This window comes from Pieris napi, chromosome 4, assembly GCF_905475465.1.
Source record: "Pieris napi chromosome 4, ilPieNapi1.2, whole genome shotgun sequence".
Classification (NCBI taxonomy): Eukaryota; Metazoa; Arthropoda; class Insecta; order Lepidoptera; family Pieridae; genus Pieris; species Pieris napi.
Window position 1 is genome coordinate 13536043 of NC_062237.1, and position 15763 is coordinate 13551805.

The 15763-nt window shown below is 41.8% G+C and overlaps 3 protein-coding genes across 4 annotated transcripts; 2 read left to right on the forward strand and 1 right to left on the reverse strand.

Annotated features, from left to right (window-relative positions):
• The first annotated feature begins 757 nt into the window (after window positions 1–757).
• LOC125049143 (eukaryotic translation initiation factor 6) lies at window positions 758–1706 on the forward strand. The gene has a single exon (XM_047648268.1). The coding sequence runs from the start codon at window positions 882–884 to the stop codon at window positions 1617–1619; it is 738 nt and encodes a 245-aa protein (XP_047504224.1). The 5' UTR covers window positions 758–881; the 3' UTR covers window positions 1620–1706.
• Window positions 1707–2962: 1256 nt separating this feature from the next.
• LOC125049145 (ubiquitin carboxyl-terminal hydrolase 30 homolog) lies at window positions 2963–6573 on the reverse strand. The gene is made up of 9 exons (XM_047648271.1): window positions 5733–6573; window positions 5225–5397; window positions 4946–5099; window positions 4698–4867; window positions 4525–4612; window positions 4208–4332; window positions 3998–4123; window positions 3730–3932; window positions 2963–3647 (listed from the first exon to the last, which is right to left on the reverse strand). Exons 1-9 carry the CDS (start codon window positions 6001–6003, stop codon window positions 3530–3532), a joined length of 1428 nt encoding a protein of 475 aa, XP_047504227.1. The 5' UTR covers window positions 6004–6573; the 3' UTR covers window positions 2963–3529.
• A 106-nt stretch (window positions 6574–6679) lies between these two features.
• Window positions 6680–15728, forward strand: LOC125049144 (GATOR complex protein WDR24). 2 transcript variants are annotated; one of them, XM_047648270.1, is made up of 12 exons: window positions 6680–6991; window positions 7077–7193; window positions 7270–7385; window positions 7502–7608; window positions 7772–7985; window positions 8183–8271; window positions 8336–8671; window positions 8743–8962; window positions 14403–14533; window positions 14597–14724; window positions 14799–14927; window positions 15000–15728. In XM_047648270.1, exons 1-12 carry the CDS (start codon window positions 6892–6894, stop codon window positions 15689–15691), a joined length of 2379 nt encoding a protein of 792 aa, XP_047504226.1. In that variant the 5' UTR covers window positions 6680–6891; the 3' UTR covers window positions 15692–15728. The 2 variants fall into 2 exon arrangements, with proteins under 2 accessions (XP_047504226.1, XP_047504225.1); XM_047648269.1 differs by having other exon boundaries at window positions 14799–15728.
• Window positions 15729–15763: the final 35 nt, after the last annotated feature.

Sequence of the window (15763 nt, forward strand, 5' to 3'; positions counted from 1 at the left end):
CAGTACAGTGTAAAGTCTTTATAACGAATAACAAAAAACGATAAATACTACTCTCGACCTCAACTTCTGAAATTTTGGGCCCGGCCAGTCAGTGGTTAGACTGGTCATTGGTCGGATATCCTCCTCCCTTAAGGCTGCACCTTGGTCATGTTAATAAATAAAAAAAGGATTAAACTGTGTTATTCTTACTGTATCGACTAAAGCCCCTTTGCCTTTCCCATTAGGGATAAATTAATGTCATCATCAAAATTTAGACAGAATGTCTTACTTTGAATAATATTTAATTTGAAGAGTACCATACGAAAGCGAAACTGCTATGTCCAGTAAAACGGTATAAACCAGAGCCAATATATGAAGCCATACCATTCAACCATTGTGATCTAAATGCCATTGAGGTGGTATGGAGTCTGGCAAAACGCAGAGTAGCAAATAAAAAAATATTAAATTGACTACAGAACAGTTAGAACAAGACGTGATTAAAGGAGTCATTTGAAAATGTAACAGCAGAAGAGTGGAAGAAAATGACTGATCATGTTGTACATGTGGAAAATAAATATAAAGAAAGGGACAGGACTACAGAGGAACATTGATGTTTATGTTTTAATTTTAATGGTTTCCACTTTAGAGAGAAAATTAAAAAGAGTCTATTATAAAATTATTCGTATTCTGCATTATTATACGTGTTTGTTTAAATTGACATTAGTCATTTTGACAGTATGAATGTCACTAACCAAGTTTTAAGTGGTTTTGACTTTTGAGTCTGTGGCTTTTTGATTCATCGTGGTTTACGGTTTACCCCTCCACGTGAATTAATAGTTCAAAGTATATAAACTATCTTGTGAAATATTTCAAAACAATTATCAAGATCTTGAGCAACAGCCATGGCGGTCCGCGTGCAATTCGAAAACAACAATGAAGTTGGTGTCTTTAGCAAACTTACAAATTCTTACTGTCTTGTAGCTATCGGAGGCTCAGAGAATTTCTACAGTGTGTTTGAAGCAGAATTATCAGACACTATACCCGTGGTACACGCTAGTGTCGCAGGCTGTCGCATCATTGGCCGCATGACCGTCGCTAACAAGAATGGGTTACTTTTACCATCGTCCACGACAGACACAGAGCTGCAGCACATCCGTAACAGTTTACCAGATAACGTCAAAGTACAGCGAGTCGAAGAACGATTAAGTGCACTCGGTAACGTCATCGCTTGCAACGACTATGTTGCTTTAGTTCATCCAGATTTAGACAAAGACACAGAAGAAATTCTTGCTGACACATTAAATGTTGAAGTTTTCCGACAAACTGTAGCTGGTAATGTGTTAGTTGGGTCCTATACAGCACTTAGTAATAGAGGAGGTTTACTTCACCCTAAAACTACAATTCAAGATCAGGATGAATTATCCTCATTGCTTCAAGTACCATTAGTTGCAGGAACAGTGAACAGAGGTAGTGATGTGGTGGGTGCAGGGTTGGTAGTTAATGACTGGAGTGCATTCTGTGGTATGGATACAACTTCAACAGAAATATCAGTTATTGAGAGTGTTTTCAAACTTAATGATGCTAAACCTAGTGCAATTACATCCACTATGAGAGCATCCCTGATTGACAGCATGTCATAGCGTATAAGCATTGTTTAAACCTAGACTATGTTAATTTCAATTTAATATTTCTGTTGATCAGACTCAAAAATAAATTTCTTTTCAAAAGCTACTTAGTTTGATTAAATTACCAAATCATTTGCTGTAATTGTTTAAAATAATTAAGTCTTAAAAATTATAATCTTTTTTGCACAAAACAATTTCATAATTTTATAGTTAATTTTAGTAATAATCATAGATGAGGCCAAATTGACCAGCTGAAGTATCATCTAGCTAGCTTCCAATTCCAAAATATGGTGGCCTTAGATTTACACAATATTTTGCAATCAAAATATTTTTAATTTAGACAATATTTATATATAGATAGTTCATTTCACAACATCAATAGTGTTGACAAATGTATATTGTATATATATTAAAATTATATTTGTAGAATGTAAATTATATATGATCAGTATGAGCTATGTGATTAGCTGTGCTCAAACATAGACACAGTCAGTTCTTCAGTCATTATATTTAATAAGATCTGTCTGGATTTCCCTGTAGTTCAAGACTTCATGCAAGTTGATTACATCAAAGCCATGGCAGTCCAATTAGTTTCTCAAACCCTTCAGCATTATTATTGTGTGCAAAGATATTTAAATTAGATACACACATCATTATTTGTAAATTTATTTATTTCCTGGTGGAAGTTTTGTTAGTTTTAGTATTAAAAAATTGCTATCAAAAAGAAGATGCAACCAATGCATGGGAATTCACAATGCTCCTTTAATAGTTTAATCTCTATTGTTTGGATATATATGGTTAATGTTATTTCAGCAAATTAAATAATGGTAAGTAAGTATACATGTTGAAATTTTTAATATTTGGTTTAAGGGATGAGAAAAACAAAAATAATTGTGGCCACATTTTCTAAACAATTAAGGTAATTTGGGTTAAACTACTGTTATGAATATTAAAGGAATTTATTTAATTATATCACTCTAATATATTTAATATGTGTATACAAAATTTAATTCAGTCAATGATGAGAGGCTATACAATGAAAGCTGCACTTTTTGATAAGTCAATTGATTCATTAAGAAAATTGATATTTTCATTTATTAAATATAAAACATATTCACCTATATTTACAAAAAAATCCTGATTGCATCTCAGCACCTCTTTTTATGATTTCAACATTTCAGTTAACACTTAGTTACATTATACTGGGTACTGCCCAGTACCCGAGTTCTGAATGTGGATGTTCCAGACTCTTAGAATATAAGATTCTAATTAAACAGAAACCAAGATTTAAGCTTTGTCATATGTATAATAATATAGTGTTACCACTTTGCACACAAAAGGAAAAAAACAGGGCTAAATAATGTTATTAATTGTTTGTCTATTATCTAAGACTGATACAGGGCTTCTTTTATCATTATTAAAAATGTATTTAAAATTCGAGGAAACATTAAGTATCAAAGGTGTAGTAAAATAGAGGTGATTACAATATCTTAGAATTTGTGTGCTAAAATGCACAATAAATGCAAAGTTTAAGTACATGATATTCCTCAACAGTAATTGCTGAGCTCTATCCTCCACAAGCTTGCAGCGACAAAACATTCAGAGAAAGGACTTTACAAATATGTATCGAGCATTGATTACCTACCTATTCATTCTTTAAGTTATTCCTATAAGATATTAAGATGACAAGTCAAATTTCATGAGCCACGTTAGTGGAAATTTTAATCATTGTTCATTCAAAGTCACAAGCCTTACATTTCAAAAATAAACGCAATGGCACAACTCGATAGAGCATCTAACCCATCAAAAACTCTATTTCACAAATAACAGAGGTATATAAAAACTGTTACAATAACATAATATTTGCCAGTTAATATTTTACCTTTCCAACACAACTTCATTATAACAACACATCTACCGGAGAGCTAGAAGTGAGTGTTGAGGGGCGGGTCCGCCCTCTCGTAGAAGAGCAGATATGCCGAGCACCGCAGTACCTCCTGCAGGGACACCTCGTGCACCAACGTGTCCGACGTGTACCACCACCTTGACGATATCAGTCTCATACATTTTTGTCAGCGTTTACTAAGCGCATAATCCAAGGAAACAAGATAAAATGCAAAGTCACCGTTTGCTCTCGAAGCCGTTCCCGCGGCGATACGTAGCGAAGTGGCCGGATCTCGGTCCGCCCACGTGCACGACGACCGCCGTCAGCCGGTACAGGGCGCGCTCCGCTCCCGCAGACGCTTCCGCCCCCGCCGTCTTCAGCGCCGACAACCCGCTGCGCAGACGCGCCTCGCTCAGCACCATCGATATATCCACTCCTCGATTCTAAAAGTGGGCGTTCGGATTTCACATCATCACCTCAGGGGCGGGGTGGGGCAGCGATAACGCACCTGAGTCGTCGCCGTGAAGGGAGCTAAGCTGAGCGTCTCGGGGAAGGCGACGAACTCGCCCCTCTTGCTGAGGCCGCCGACGCCCCACTCCACCCTCGAGATGTGCAGGCACAGGCACGCCGGCAGCTGACACCACATTTCAAACATTGTAGCGCACACGACTCTCTGTCATTAATAAATCTATATCAGAATCGAGTGGACCCGACGCACCTTGCCGAAGCTGAGCGTGCGGATGTGTTTGGTCGTCTGGTCCGCGGCGCCGTCGGCCCGGGGGGCGCAGCGCCCGCATCTCAGTCCGCTCACCATCTCCGGGGATGTGAAGGCGCGCAGCAGGCCTGTCGACACGCGCAGTCGGACGGGCGTTACAAAAATGACATAGTCCATCAGGATGCCCGACAAATTAACAGCATAAATATATAATATTTAAAAAATGAATACCGTCAATATATGTACCCATTAATTTCATCGAAGATTTTTCAAATGGAAATACTTAGATTAGAATGGAGACGGCTTAGCTCATAGCGTACCGGCCAAGGCGTAGCTCCCGGCCGGACCGGTGCCGGCGTCGCTCATAGACAGCGACACGCTGTCGAACTTGTCGTAGCGAATTGGACTCTGCAAGGAACACTTATTTCACGCTCCGTTCTAAAGTCTCGATCCTCTACTAGAGGCGAGATCCGTAACGGGTCGAGTTCAATACCTTCGTGGAGCACACGGTGCAGTGGGTGCGCGACGCGAGCGTGCCGTTGAAGGGCGGCGCTGGCGCAGGCCGAGAAGGCGCGCAGGCCCAGCGGCGGCCCAGGCCGCTCAGCTGACAGAAGGACCGCGACACGCCCTTGCGCAGAGGTGGAGGCTCCGTCTCGGGCTCGTCTTAAATAAAGGCGGACGTTTAGCCAGCTTTTTGCTTTCCGCCTATTACGCGCTCGTCGCGTACCGACGCAGTAGTACCTGGATCGGTCGAATCCGGTTCGGTAGCCGGTGCGGCGGAGGCCGGTCTCGCGGGTCGCGGGCCGAAGGAGCCCGAGGGCGGAGACGCCGGAGACGCCAGGGCGGACCAGGCCTTTCCGCCGCCCAGTCCTAAGGCGTCGGATAGACATCCAGGCTGCGGATGACACACTTATGATTTTATACATGCATAAATACATTTCAACTCTTCTTTTGTTTATGAGAAGAAAACTTTTTTATTAGCATTCATCTAAATGCGAATACGACACATAAGTAAAATACCTTTTTCGCCATAGCAGCAGTTTCCTCCTCAATACAGGTGAGCAGTACGTGCAGCAGCTCATGGGCATCTTGCTGATCGGCTGGCACTACCCAACCCGCTGCTCGTAAAGCTTGTAGGACACCAAGGGGACACACTGGTGTCCCTCGAGCTGACTCATGAGTGCCATTGACGACTATGGATCATTATATTAATGATTACTTTTATTTATAATGTGAAGAAATATATTAAATTTTTAAATTGCAGAATTGATTTAATATTTGTATTTCCTAATCTAGTTTATTGTCATTTATTTTTATTGCCATTTTTCTTTTCCCTTTTTTTTAAATGTTGTGTACACTAGTCATAGATGCACATAACGCATGTATTGTGTTTTGTATATTGTGCGTTCTCTGTAAGTGTCTGTATGTGTTTTTTAAAATAAATAATTATTTTTTTAAGCTTCACAATTAAATAGCTACTTGTGAATCTGGAGTGAATGTGAACAAAATTGTACTCAATGTTTCATACCTTCTATTACAGTATACAGAGTTGTAATCATGCTATTATGTCCATCAGCTTTCGCGTATTTCTTCAACCACTCTATAAAACTAGGGCACGCTGCAAGCGCCTGGAGCAAAGTATTTAGAAAACATGTCCGGCCGAGATTTTGTAAGCCAGCTATCTGTCCTCTACGCTTGCGGACTTTAGGGGCGCCACCAGGACCCCACAGCACGAATGCACCAACAACAACCGCCGCCGTGAGGCCCGCCGCAACTAATATTCGATCACCACCATCCATTATTCAATTTAAAAATAATACGGGCTACTGTCTTTCAATCTTTTTTCCCATGATTGTTCTTGTATACGCTTTCTTAACCACCTTAATAAATTGTGTAACTGATAGTGAAAATATAAAAAAATCCTCTAGAAGTGACGAGTGACTAGGCTAACGAGACAAGGACAAACTCTATTTACAAAAAAAAATACTCTCGTGATAAGTGTTATATGATCAATCATCAAGAATAAGATGATAAAATAATAGTTAATACTTAATAGGCACTTGACAGCAGTAAATTTCAAAGAGCATGATATTATAAACAAATACGCAGTAGGGTTAAATTAAAATTTAAAAGGGAATAATATTATGTATTATATGGTAGGGAATAGTTAAATTTTAGGGTATAAATTTTGTGTTACGCCCTCTTTAGTTCAGCCCTAGTATTAAAACCAAATAAGTCGTGGAAAATACATATTGTATTATTAAGTAGAAAATTAATTTAATATTCATATTTATTATAAACTTAAATTGTTGGGTCATCCATAATAGTACTGGGGGCAATATTCACGTAATAAATGAATATAAAAAGAATCGTCCGTCTTAAGCTATTAGGCTTTCGTTGGGTGAAAGCCGAAAGGCTCTGACACTGTACAAAGACTCCACAGAATAGATTGTATATAATTATACATTGAATGAGTATTTACTCTTTGATGAAATCATGTGTTGTAACTTATGAATTTGTAAATATTATGTTATTGTAATATAAGTAACCCTGTTTTGTAAATAAATTGTAAAATAAAGTACTTCCTAGTATGACAAGAAAAGGAGTAATCCAGAGCTAACAAAGATGAAAGTGATGATTCTAAGTGTTAACTATAAATTGTTTCTTAATAATTGTGAATCGTTATCATGATACCATCTAATACGATTTGTGTTTCTCAAGAAGGGCCGGCCAACGCTTTGGCTTTAAATAAAGATTGCACCCAAGTCGTGATCGCTGGACGCAATGGTGATAAACAGATGATTAAATAAAATTGTTTTTGATACCTTATAGCAGTTTTATACTTTATTTAATATATACCGTCTTATTCCAGTGTTTAAAGTATTTTCTATAGGCGAAGATGAATTCTCTGAAGTGTGTAACTTGAGAGTTGGAAAAAATTTAAATCTAAATTTTTCTTCCATTGATGTTGCTTGGAGTACGCTTGAAGGTAGGGTTGTTACAAAAATATAGCGCTGATTTGACAGTGGTAGTAAATCTCTAAGCCATCTTTCACAAATTTTTAGAAAACACTCTCGCAACGGCAGCAACAAATGGGGCAGTGGTGGTGTGGAACCTGGGTCGCTCTGGGAGGTCTAAACAAGAACACGTATTCTCAGATCACAAGAGAACTGTTAATAAGGTGCTTAATTTGGGGCTTGGGCTTTTGAAAAAATAGGCTTCTACCAGCCTTAAAAATAATTTTCCATTAATAAGATCAGCACATATTGAGTTTCTCATTATCATAATGGTTTTTAGGTTAGTTTTCACCTAACTGAACCATCTCTGCTTATATCTGGGTCCCAAGATGGGATGATGAAATGTTTTGATCTTCGGATGAAGGAGGTAGCACGAACATTTATAAGGTAATATTTTATTAAAACCATTTTATTATACCTATGCCAACCGCATTCTTATTTGTATATATGACAGAAGCGTAATTGTATATTTATAATCCTACTTGAACTATGTCGAGGGACAGTTTATATTTTCCATCCCTAAGACCTAACCCATATAAGTTCTGCCCAGTAACACAGAGTCGATTCGCGACGTGCAGTTCAGCCCGCATACGGCGCACGTTTTGGCCGCGGTGTCGGAAAATGGCACCGTGCAGCTCTGGGACTCTCGGCGACACGAACGGCCTCTGCACCAATTCACGGCCCACTCGGGGCCCGCCTTCGCCTGCGACTGGCACCCCGACGTGCCTTGGCTCGCTACGGCCTCCCGCGACAAGACTATCAAGGTAAAGGGCGCTACTGTACAGTAGATACAATCGTTCTGTACTGGTCTTTTTTTAAATCAGAAGGAACTAAGCAGCGGCAGACAAGATTTTGTATCAAATGTTTAGAATGTTCAAACAGACACGCGGTTTCTACAAATTAGGTGTACATCTAGATTACTAATTATTCATTGTGAAATAAAAAATGAAATTTTCTAAAGGTTTGGGACATCCACGCGAAACCTAATTTGGAGCACACCATACACACGATAGCCTCCGTCGGACACGTCAAGTGGAGACCGCAGAAAAAGTGAGCGGACGGCCTAATCCTTCCGGTCTCTTCGCCCGAATTCGCTAATAGGCCTCGTCGACAGGTACCAGGTGGCATCGTGCGCGCTGGTCCTGGACTGCGCCGTGCACGTGTGGGACGTGCGGCGGCCGCACGTGCCTCTGGCCACGTTCGCCGAGCACCGCGACGTCACCACGGCCATCGCCTGGGTGGCCTCGCCCGACGTGTTCCTGTCGACGAGCCGCGACTGCAGCCTCTACCGGCACCGCTTCGCAGAGGCGGCGCACCCCGTGCTGTGGGCCAACCCGCAGGGCGTCGCCGTCTCGGCGCGGGGCCAGGTGGCTCACGCTTCGCCCGACCGCCCGCTGCCCGCCGGACTCGCCGCGCCGCGAGCCCCGCCCCCGCCGCACGCGCCCTTCCCGTACGTATCCGTCGCCCGGGACTCGGAGCCGGCCGACCGACGCGAGAATTCACGCGACGCCGTCTCCGCAGGCGGAAGCAGCCGACGGCGGGGTCGCTCGGCGCGGGCGCGCAGGCGGCGCTGGAGGTGGCCTTCGCCGGGGGCGCGGCCAGTACCCTGCGGCGCCACGACGTGAGGCCGCTCGACGACGCCGTCGTCGGCGCGGCGCGACGCTTCCGCTTCCACGGCGACCCGCCGCACGTCCTCGCCAAGCACAACGCCCGGGTGGCGCGACACTACGGCCGGTTCATGGTGAGTCTGTACTGTACGAGAAATAGCTTACGGCAGTCGCGTGACATAATACGTATATAGGCCGAAATTACTGTTACTTATAGACTGTTTATATAAGAAAGCAGAAGAAATTAGTAATAAGAGTAAATATTTAACAATCATTCTCCACCGAGTCATTTTTCATCAGTTTTATTGTAAATCCGACACAATCTGTCAACAGGACCATTAAACAACAGGCGTGTAAAAGGGATATTTGTTTCTAGTCAACCGTGTACTGCAGTGGATAGGGATTAAAGATACGTTACAACTGAGACGAGGTCAGATCAAAGACGGACACACAATGTTGATAAAAACCGCCTTTGAATCGTTCAATGCCGTTAATATGAGTTCTATAGAAGGGAGACCAGCCGACAGCCCCATATTCAAAACGTTTTGATTAAAAGTATTATCAAATATTAGCCCCGAGTCCCTAATGGATTCTTTACGAGATATGAAATATTTCCGAAAGCATAATGGAAATGCAGTGGATTAAATTTATTCGAAAAACTTACTGTATGACATTTATTCAAGTCGAGTTGAATTGAAACATAGGGGTTTGTCATTAATAAAAATGATACCGCCGATAATTATTTATTGGGTGCAATTATTTATATAAGAGCTTATCCATCTGAGCAAGTTGTCGTGTATCCCGTAATGTCTGATCTTTGTCAATAACGTCGATCGATTGTATCTGACAAGTAATCCATGCCTCGGTAAAGGTTCCAGCGGAGAGCGATTCCTTAAGCGGGATGCACGAGGGGGTAAATAGAACATCCTGGCACTTTTTGACAAAATGATACTCAATACTGGAGCTGGGCCTTTGCTAGGATCTAGTGATTTTAACCAAAATCTCGAGAGGAGGATGTCTTTAGCAGGCCTTTTGAGGGATCTATGCTCAAAGTTAGCAGCCGAAAAATACTAAGTCGAGCGTGTGGTTGTTATGATTTCGTATATACTCGTAATTATGTAGAAAAATTATAGGATGATCCTACAATGATCCTGATCGTCATTTATATCTATCGAAAATAGACGTTATTCGAATTAAGCTGGGAGATTGCAAACGGGGAATGACTACGAGTAAAAGACGCAGGCAGCGGTGATAAGCAAGTATGCGGTTTACGTCTCGTTATATCGTTAAGAGGTAATCTTTAGCTTCAAAGCATATTCGATTCAACTCAAACCCCTACAAAGTTCTAGCGAGTCCTATTTTAGAATCTCCATCAAGAATTTCGTAGGGTAAAGAAAAATAGTACTTTCTTTTATATAAGCTTTGATAGTACTTTGATATGAAAGTACTTCTTCCCTAGGCGCCTAACAACTTTGGTTCCTTAGCTATATTCGTAGAGACATGAGTTTATTTAATTAATTCCCAGAAAGCGGTGCATGTTTGTTTCAATTATCTTAAAAACCTTAAAACGTCATCGGCAAAAAGGACTTTGGCGGGTTTAAAAACGCTACTTAATCATAATCAGAAAATAGCAACGGTTCTAGATTTTAACCCTACCTAATAACTGTCATGTCAAACGGCCGTCAAAGTACAACTCATCACGAACATACAACGATCGTGCCTATAAGTAAATGCAAAATATTGAATCATCAGAGTCTTTATAGGTATGTTATCTAAAGCTGGCGGCTTCAACACATTCACACTTTGTGCTTGTGTAGTGTCTGTGAATAAGCGCGAGGCGTGATGTCAAACTGAAATACAATCACGAAAAGACTGTCCGTCTCTCTCGCGCTCGGTCAAGCTTATGAGTATAAAAGAGACAGTTATTGTTTTTCTTTTGCTACTATTTATGTTGATCTTTACTGTACATGTTGATCTTTTTTCAAACATTACCAGGGCAATCTCGTGAAATGGTGCACAATGTTTTTAATTATTTTAAGCATCTTAATAAAAACAGTTTAATGAAAAAATGTTATATTTGACATCAGATGCGACTGGGGTTTCTAAGAGGAGTATTGAAAGAATAGTTAGTGAAGTAAAAGTGAAGTGTGTTGAGCTAGATGGAGCTTATGTCGAAAAATGAAAAATTATTTACACAAACTACTCTTTTACGTTCTTGGTCGGGCTTAGAACTTTTGGATCCACCCTCCTATGCACATAATATTTATATGTATCTGACACATTTTTATTTATTTACAACCCACCCAACCTTACTAAAACCAGAGTAGACTAAAATATATAGCTTGGCAAAAAAGTCATATTTTTAAACATACTGTATAGTGAAATTGCATTAGTGTGAGTACTGCCCAAGTAACACAAAACAACATTATAAGAAGCGTACAACAGCATGGACTTACGTGCAAAACAGTATATGAGCAGCATATGTAGCACTATATCAGCCGTTTATAAGTGTCATATAAGCTCAATTTGGGCCCCAAATAATACGGCTTTGAGCATTTTTAAATATTATTAGTGCTGCTAACCAGCGCTTATAATGTTATTGAAGACAGACATTAGTAAAGTTGTGAGACAGCATATTCTAATGTAAAAAGCATTTTTTTAGATGTTAGTACAGCTTTTATACAGCTTTTTGAATTACAATGCCAAAGTTACGTTTTATTCTAAGGCTGAACGTTTTATTTTCTTTGTATAAAAATATTTGAAAAAACTTATCGAAACTTATATGTCCGAATTGATTATATATATTTCGTTTAGTGTATTGCAGTGCATTGGTGTTGTGCGAATTGAAAATAATTTATCATAAGGTAAGACAAACATCAATTTTATTTTGTTTTGAATGCAAATGAGTTGGGGATATTAGTCTTATGTGAAAATATATATATGTTTGTGGCTTATAATTCACGCGCCGTCACAGAAATGCTTTTTAATAAAAAATAGGGACAAATTTAGAATCGACATCAGCTGACCTTTTGTAATTTTTTAACGATTTCATTAATTTTAACGTATAAAATTGTTTCTATCGATACTTCGCTTATAAGAAAAACATAATAAGTAGTATTTCATTCATATGTGTGTTATAATTTTATTTTTTATGTTCGAGAAAACAGAAAGCAAATGGCGTCATGTAATATTAATGTTCTAAACTTTCAACTAGTGTCTTTTAATGTTGTCAGTCTTATTATAGTATAAAAAAATAGCTTAAGTCATTCAACCTACATAAAAAATATCTAAGTGATATCTTTAGCATTATAGTAACACTTTTTAGGCATGTTATAATGTTTATTACCCTTATACGTCATAAAAATGGATTGCTATAGTGTTAATCAGGGTACCGAAATAATAATTTAGAATCCCTTAATTACATGATACCCTACTCCACGTCTTTCATATTTTATCTGTCTCCAGTTAGATAATTTGCCAAGTGTAAGTATAAAATCATTATCACAATAAATGAGTTGGGGAATTCCCTGAATCATGTGCCCGAATAGAACGAACGGGACGTGCGACTTAAAGTCGATAAAACAACAATCCCTACAAAACGTGACGTCACTTGCACCAAGAGAACGACCTCTATTCATTAGTAGTACTTGATTCCTGTCCCTGTGACGACGCGCGCTCATTTGCTAAATATTGTGTATTTTATTTTTGAATTAATTTAAACACCGGCGTAATCACGATCCCTTACAGGTACCAATTTAGTTGTAGTGTGTATAGGAAATGAATAATAAGGTAGATTACCTACTAAGGTAGGTATACTCCTACGCTAAGCGTGCCACTACATAAAAGTACCTAGTGAATTGAAACACGATATTATAATCTTATTTTTCGCACATTGTAATTAAAGGAACTTTTTGTAAATACGTTTTAAGGGCACGCGTTATACGGGTACTTATTTAGTTTTAAGGTAAAGTACCTTCTCTATTAAGTCCTAAATAAGCTCAATTGTTTTTTTCAGATGCCTTTTAAAATTGTGCAAACGACCGAAAGGGGATCAACTAAACTGTTTATTGTTCCAAGCGGGTGGGAAAGTCAGCGTCAATCAGCGATATCCAAAAAGACCTAATGAGTCTGCATTAGTAAGGAATGAAAATTCCAAGCCTCGCGCAGATTGGTCAGTGTTGCCTTGTAAAGTCAAACGGACGGGTTTTTTAACCTATGAAGATGCTGACGAGGAATTGTCAATTATGATGCAGCATAGCGACACAGATACCGGCCCCACTATTTATGAAGCCCAAAGAGAAACCCAGCTCGCAATGTCAGGATTACCAGATTTTCAAATCTTGAATGTACTACGGAACCACTTGCTAGAACTTCTTGAACGGTGCTTGGCTCATACACAACTACCGATTGTTCTGTATTTTGTGTATCAAGAGTATCATTGTTTGGAACACGTTTTTCATTACTTAAACCAGATATAAAATTTGAGTATTCCATTTTTATCTTTCTCTTTACTCCACCTGTTCTCTTAGTCTTTTTCCACTGTTTATTCATGACAACAACGTGACACGTGCGACATAAAATTACTAATGAGTATATATATATACTAACGCACAAATGAAAATAATCATACTACTCATGGTTTTATGGCCAAATTATGACCTATAGTAATAAAATTAAATTTTTATTTATCTAAATAGTGCTGAAAGCTTTAAAGTAACAATAAAGTAAGGAGATAACAGAGCTAAAACTTTAGTAAATGTTTGGCTAATGCTTAGCTCTAAATAAGCATAAGAAAAGATTATAAAAATGCGTTTAATCTTAAAAATGTGTTAATAAATCTAAGTTCACTATAAAGTATTTCGACAACGTTTATTTAATGTATTAGGTTTTCTTATTTACTAATATAAGGTCTTAACCTTTGTGTTAGTGTAAATGCTGTTTAAGGTGCTGTATATTAAAAGTAATTAATGTTTTAGTATGATTATAAGCCAAATTTATAAAACAAAATATTTTTTAGACCATACAATAGCTTCATGCATTATAAATTTTACCACATTCTACTGAAAAGCATTTAAACTAAGTCAAAACTGATTTAAAGTGATAGTCTGACTTTAAAACGTAAATCAGTCTTTACTTCAGTGAATATACAGATTACGTGTTACTTGGGTGTGAACGCGCCAGCTTTCGATAACCGACATATAACAGTGACAGGTGACGTAATAGAACTAGAGGAAAAATTAGATGAATGATGCTCCTAAAAAAATTGAGAAAATATGGAGAAGAGATCCCCTTTTAGAGAAAAATAACCTTAATTTTTAGAACTTTTACTAAGAAATGTAAACTCAACGATTATTTTATGGATTAATGAAATACCAGAACTTGTTGGATATGGCTGCGAGATATATTGTCCGGACATCTTCTATATTATATATTCGTCTATCTAGAAAAAAACTTTAACAGAACAGGTCCACATCTAAATAGTGTTTATTCGTTGGGGACTTTGTTTTTGTGATAATTAATTATAGTCAATTATGTTTTAGTCTGGGAATTGACCGGATTTGAATTGGTCCGCAGACGGCGCACGTGTGGGAGGTCGTGGGCGCCGTGTACTCGGCTCGGTCGTCGAGCGGCCCGCCCCCGGCACCGCCGCCGCCCCGCGATCCTCCGCCCCGCCCGGACCCCGCGCCGCCGACCCCTTCGCACGAGTGAGTAGCGACGCCGGCAAGGAAGAACGACGAGAAACGAAGCTATAATCGCCCTCGTTTCAGCGGCGTCGAGGAGGAGCGCGAGGAAGAGACGGAGGAGTGGGAGAGCCGCAGCCACAAGCACAGCGGGGTGCTGGGCCTGCCCACGCACACCATCTACGTGCCGCCGCATCGGGCCAGATCGCAATCGGGTGAGATACGCTCGGCTTCGGCGACTCCGCCCCGATCCCGGGAGCGCCTTCGTAATCTCGCCTCGTTCTCCCAGAGGACGGTTGGGTGTCTGCGGCGTCGCTGCACTTCGTGGACGTCGAGGCGGCCGAGTGGACGCTGCCGGAGGAGGCCTTCGCGCTGCGCCCTCCCCCGCCGCCCGACGAGCCCGACCACGACCACAACGGTACGCCCCGAGCCTCGCGACCGACCGTCGTCTGCGACCATCCTTCCGAATTAACGTCGAAACCGAGCGCAGAGGCGGCCAATTCGAGCGGACTGTCGGCCGCGGCGGGAGCGCCCGACTCCCCGGCCGGCTCCACGGGCTCCGGCTCGCACCCGCCCGCGCCCGCCTCGCCCGCCCCGCCCGCCCCGCACCCGCCGGCGACGGGGCCCCTCGGCGACGAGGGGGACGCGGACGGCGACGCGACCGGCGGCGCCGCCGAGGGCCGCGGCCGCGTCGACCTGGCGCCTCTGCTCGCGAGCGCGCTGCACCTGCACGCCGCGCTGGGCGACGTGCAGACGGCGGCCACCGTGCTGCTCGCGCTGCAGGAGCACCGCGGGGAGCTGCTGGCGTACGTCGACGAGCCCACGCAGGAGCAGTGGCTGCTGGGCTACATGGAGCTGCTGCAGCGGCACAAGGCGTGGGGGGTGGCCGGGCAGGTCGGTCGCGGCGCGTGGCTGGGCGGCGTGTGGGCGCTGTCGCAGCAGTCGACGAGCGTGGCCGTGTGCTGCGGGCGCTGCGGCCGGCGGACGCGCGGCGCCGGCTGCGACCGCTGCGCGGGGCGCGTGCCGGGCGAGCTGTGCGCCGTGTGCCGCCAGCCCGTGCGGGGCCTGTACGCCTGGTGCCAGGGCTGCTCGCACGGCGGCCACTTGCATCACATGCGCCGCTGGTTGCTCGAACACGACTTGTGCCCGGCCGGCTGCGCGCACCGCTGCCAGCTCGGCTGACCCGGCGTCTTTCGGAAATAAAACTAATTTATCGGGATCGTTGACTTTATTCGCCGACCCCTCGCGATTCAG